General features: G+C 42.5%; 1 protein-coding gene across 4 annotated transcripts in view; it reads left to right on the top strand.

Annotated features, from left to right (window-relative positions):
* The window catches only part of LOC102294511 (serine/threonine-protein kinase BRSK2), a 37,815-nt gene that overhangs the window by 19,918 nt on the left and 12,284 nt on the right, over positions 1-5,613 (top strand). For 2 of the 4 annotated variants that reach the window (XM_014340305.2, XM_042228775.1), the window contains 5 exons: positions 434-1,046; positions 1,293-1,341; positions 2,080-2,091; positions 3,710-3,833; positions 3,958-4,059. In XM_014340305.2, the coding sequence (XP_014195791.1) occupies positions 434-1,046; positions 1,293-1,341; positions 2,080-2,091; positions 3,710-3,833; positions 3,958-4,059 (900 nt within the window). The remainder of the gene's footprint in view (positions 1-433; positions 1,047-1,292; positions 1,342-2,079; positions 2,092-3,709; positions 3,834-3,957; positions 4,060-5,613) is intronic. The other 2 variants (XM_005942976.2, XM_014340306.2) reach the window with 2 other exon arrangements.

Raw genomic sequence — 5,613 nt, 5'->3', positions numbered from 1 at the left:
GTGTGTGTGTGTGTGTGTGTGTGTGTGTGTGTGTGTGTGTGTGTGTGTGTGTTGTCAGTTGCTTTAGTACATGCATCATCAGTTCAGGTCTTGACAAAAACAAATTTCCTGTATTGTGACTTTTTAATATATATCACAAGCTCTGGCTGTCATCGCTTCTCATGCCTCGCCATCATATCATTACATCCTGAGTCATATGCATTGTCATGTCATGCTGCCTCATGCAAAGATCTCCGTTCTCATGCTGACATGGGTAAAAAGTGTCTGATAGACACACATTTATGATAGCAGTAGAAGTAATTAATTCCATCGTTCGTTGTTGCATCTCGATGAGGTTCGCTGATAAATCATATCCATGAATCATATTTCATGACCATTTCTTCCTCTCACATCTGTCTGTACCTGTTTCCATCTCTCTCTGTCTACCAATCAGAGTCCGGTCTTCACTTTCAGCCAATCAGAAGTCACCTCCACCTCCGCTTCCTCCTCCAAAGACCCCAAACCAGGAAGTGCCACCACCCCTCGACCTACCCGCCCGGCGCCTGACCCAAAAACCCAGACCTTGCCCTCAAAAGGCCCTGCAGAACGGCCCCAGCTTCACACCATGAAGTCCCTCCCACTCCAGACACCACGCTCCCCTTCCCCTTCGCCCTCCCCTATACTCTCCCCCATTCCACGCTTCTTCAACTTCCCGTCACCATCTGTCTTCAAGTCCAAGAACGTCCACTCGTCCTCTAACTCCTCTGCCACCCCTCCCCCTGTGTCGCAGGTCACACCGCAAGGCTCGCCGCTGCCCACCCCGCTGGGCACGCCTGTGCACCAACTCCAACACCCTTCCTCCACCACCCCTCCCTCCTCTTCCTCCTCGTCTTCTTCCTCCAGAGCGGACGGAGCCGGAGGGGCCTCGCTGTCGCTGACCCCGCCCTCCAGCCCGGGGGGCAGTGGTGGGATGGCCGCCTCGGGCTCTGCTCACTGGAGATCCAGGCTCAACTCATTCAAGAACAACCTTCTGGGCTCTCCGCGCTTCCACAGGCGCAAACTACAAGGTGAATAAGAAGTTTAAAGCACACAATCAAAGAAAATAGTCTTTTAGCCAAGAGCAAATGAATCTTATGAAGAGATGAATCCAAGATAGAATCTATTGTTACTAAGAAAGTAGCACGTGTTCCAGCCTGATGCCTGGGGCAGTGTTAAGTAACATCTTATTTTCTAATAATATGTAATTACAGCAATTACATTTGAGCCTGTCATCAAGAATTACTGCCCTTTTCTTTCCCTCTCTCTGACTCCAGTTCCTACATCAGAGGATATGTCCAGCTTAACGCCAGAATCCAGCCCAGAGTAAGTACACACATTAAATCAGTTTTCTTTCCTACAACTCAAAGGGGCGCACTGCGTTTTGCAAAATCCTCCTTCTTTCACTTACATGTCTAAAGACCCACAAAGTAAGAGAAAAGCCCATCCCCCATCACCGATCAGATCATCCTCTCACTTTGTTCCTTTCCTTCTATAGATCAGTGGGCTTGTCTCTGAATCAACAATTCAAGTTTGCAGTCATTTCTGATGTCGTAACCGAATGAGCAGCAATTTTTAGATGTTGATCTCTTACATTCAGAATGAATGGAGCCATTCCTGCTAGCTCTAAACTGTCACAGCCAAAAAACAAATATCAAACATTTGTTGGCTGCCAGGGTGAATACAACAATGTTTATTTATTTCTAAAGAACCGGTTTGTGTTAGCACGTAGCATCTAATGCTGCTACAGTCAACATCAGCACTGACTGTCCCCCGCAGCACACAGATGTGTTGAAAGTGTAATGCTGAGGCACAGCCAACAGTTTTAAGACCGATTTGAAACCAATATGCAGGAACTGTGTATTGGTTGTTGGTTGCTCTGCTTTTTTCATCTTTTCTTTTGCCTTTTGTGCTTCAGTGCAAACTACACTTAGCTGGCTTTCACCTCTTTAGCGCTGTTTGCTTTTGTGCTACTATCTCTCTTCGCATTTACTGTGTTTTAATACAGCCAACTTTCCATTAAAGCTCTTCTCATGTATATAATTTTTCTGTTTCTGCTGTCAGACAACAGAACAGGTATGGCACGTTAACTCCTTGTTAATTAGCCGTCACTTGCAAGCCATTTTCCAAGATAAAAGTCACGATTTTACCAAAATCACCATAGACATTGGTTTAAGACACAAGTTAAAGCTGCTGTTTGCAGATAAACATTCAGAAACTGAGAGTTTGAAGCATCATGTTCACACCATGCTTCACACTGAAATAAGTCATTTAGAACAGGGCTAAAGGGCTAGTTTATTATAACACAACAGAGAGTAAGTTTGCTCCAGTATCTTAAGTTTAAGATTCAAACACACACTCTGGGGAGGAGGTGGGCAGATCGAAAATATTAATAGCCTGAATATCAGCACTGGTATCAGTATTGGATCAATACTGGCGCGACAAGATCGATACTTTGTTTCTATCCTCTGTGTTCAGTATGTAGCCGACTGAATTCTGTTTAATAAATACTTTTTTTGAAAATGAAAAACATTGTAACATTTGTTTGTCGATTTTATTCGTAGCCTACAGCTGACCCAAAGTCGTTTAGAGAAAGACACATTGACATTCCAGGTCTCCAACAAAGCTTGTTTCAAACTTCATGAAAGGCTGAACAGGGTTTTTTTGTTGTCTGAACTTTTTTAATGTTCAAAGTAAAAATCACAGAAATTTAGTGGTGAAGATTTATCTCGTAAGTCATGACACACTGCCCTCCACTACATAAGCTGCACTTATTGGTCGAACATATCGTTGTTGGTATCGGCCCCGGTTTAGGCCATGTAAGTATTTGGTATTGGATCAATACCAGGATTTACAATATGGCACACCTCTACTGGGGGGATGTACGATGGCCCTCAAAGGTCAAATGCACTTCAAATTAAAAAACAAAACACCAACACATAGAAAAATGCTACAAAAGCACTCAAAACACAACAAACACTCGAGCGAGTGTTTTTTGGAGAGACGGTAACGTCATGGACCAGCTGCAGAAGTGACAAGCTAATGGCAAACAGCTGATAGCAAACATTTATCTACAGTATTAAATGAAGCTCATCTTTTTGTCCCTCACGGCACTCTCTCAGAGGACTCCTTTACATGCTCTGGTTTCAGTCACGTTATTTCCTGTCCAAAAACAGCAACATTTGCTGGTGTTTTCTTAAGCTGCAGTGCATTTGACCTCTCAGGCCACCGTAGAGATGCCTGACTTACATTATCATATTAGAAAGAGAGAACATGTGGAGCTTGTTATATGGTTTTAGACACTGTTAGACTTTGATTTGCAGTTCAGCCTAAAACACTCAGCAGCAACATATCTGAAAAAGAGTAAATGACAGTAAATCGTCATCTTTCACTAAGTAACCAGGTAACTTTTTACCACTTTTACTGTGCTTCACCCAAAAGCCAAAAAAAAAACCTCTGTTACTGTGGGCTGACACATCAAGAATGAAAATACATGTTGCTTAGCTCTCCACTGTGACGTGTGATATTACTGTGTTATCGACTGACTTGGTTGTAGTTGTGCTTTCTTGTCCATTTTTAGTGAATTTAACCTTTAATCTCTGTGCTGTGTCAGTGCTTATGGATGAGTGAGCCATTATTTTTCTATTTGTACTGTATAAAACATGTGACTGAAACTAATCTGATTAATTTGCAGGCTGGTGAAGCGGTCCTGGTTTGGTAACTTCATCACGCTGGAGAAAGAGGAGCAGATCTTTGTCTTGATCAGAGACAAGCCGCTCAGCTCTATCAAGGCTGACATCGTCCAAGCTTTTCTCTCCGTGAGTGCAGACAAACTTAGATAAGCTTCGACATATTTGTACGATTCCCACAGCGGTGTTAAACACACGAATTTGAGATTCGATCGTCATAACTTGGCATCACTTTTTTCTTTGTCTTCTGCAGATCCCATCCCTCTGCCACAGTGTGGTGTCTCAGAATAGTTTCCGGGCAGAATACAAGTCCTCTGGTGGTCCTTCTGTCTTCCAGAAACCTGTCAAATTCCAAGTATTACTCCGTTCTTATTACCTCCTCAGCTCTAACAGAAGTGTTTTGCATGTTGTCAGTCAGTCTTGTAAGGAATAAGCACTTTTGATGAACGCTTTGAAGTTCTAAAATCTTTTAGTGGAAACACTCCTTCCTTAAAAGAATTGAGGGTTATAAAAGTTCTTAAAACCCCATTTGTGGATCTTTGTTTAACACTTTTTTCAAAAGAAGCTTTGAGGGATGTAAATGTACAGTGAGTGGTCTAGATGGTAGATGTAGGGGTGTCCAAATTCATAGGCTGCATCCTTCTGAGGACCCGGCCTTCATGGTCTACGTGGACCGGGTCCTCCGAAGGCCGGGTAGGCCGTAAGTGAGCGGCTGTGAAATGGGTCTAGTCTTCAGTTTTGCGTCACCGCTGTCTCGGTGGAGTTTAGTAAACTCAGCCGTCTGCTCTTTGCTATCTAAAATATAAGAAACAGGACACTGGCGTAAATCCTCGACCATCTCACACTTCTGTTTAATCAGTTTTCCGTTTGACGTTTATTCAGCTATGTGAAAACTATAACTTTAATCACAGCCAAACCGATTTACTCAGGAACAAATAAAACACTGAAAAAAGCCAAACAATGACATTTTTAAGTTATCAAAGTGACTCATATATCCTGTTTACCCAGAGTTTACCCCCGTGGGGGGTTTGAAAACGATGTGCCGGGAGTTCGCTGTACTCGCCCTGGCTAGCTATCAAGCTGGTGGGTAACAGACGTCTCCGAAACTGTCGGAGCATTATATGCAAATATGGGATGTCTTGATAAACCGAGCAGATATTTGAAATTTACACAGCTACATTCTTGCCTGAAAATATCTTAAAAGTTTATTTTGTGACCCAGAAAGAATAATAAGAGTAATATTAAAACTAAGTAGCTGCCGCCATTGTTGGAAACTGGAATTGGCTGCGCTATGCATTCTGGGATAGGTTGGGCCACGAAGGATACACCGACCCATCCTTCAAAAATGGGGAAATGAAGGACGCATTTGGAGGAGTCTTCGAATTTGGACAGCCTTGGTCGCGTCACTGTGATGTAATCGGCCTACAAAAGCGGCCTGATGCTATGAATTTGGACACCCCTGTAAACTAAGTAGATGTAAAACTAAAATGTAAATGTGAGCAAAGGACAAATATTTGGCTCTATGAATGAACCAAAACAGAGCAAAATTAACCAATTTTGAAGTGGAGGCCTTATGTGACAGACGAAGTAAGATGCGATGCCGACTTGTTAAAACGAGTGAAACTAACTAGCTAGCCAATTTATAGAACGAAGGACCCAAATGCTGGAGTCAAGGCAGAGAAAATAACAAAAAGCAAGAAACAGATATCCAAAAAATTAAAAAAAAAGAAATAAAAAAATCGTCATTTACAGAGAATACACTAGGAGAGGTACACAGATGCTTCATCAAAGGAAATAGGGGAGACGGGACTACAGGGAGTGCAGAATTATTAGGCAAGTTGTATTTTTGAGGAATAATTTTATTATTGAACAACAACCATGTTCTCAATGAACCCAAAAAACTCATTAA

This window comes from Haplochromis burtoni, unplaced genomic scaffold (genome assembly GCF_018398535.1).
Source record: "Haplochromis burtoni strain Fernald_Lab_line unplaced genomic scaffold, NCSU_Asbu1 Contig_349, whole genome shotgun sequence".
Classification (NCBI taxonomy): domain Eukaryota; kingdom Metazoa; phylum Chordata; class Actinopteri; order Cichliformes; family Cichlidae; genus Haplochromis; species Haplochromis burtoni.
Note: the sequence above shows the minus strand (reverse complement) of the source record. Positions and strands in the feature narration are given on the sequence as shown.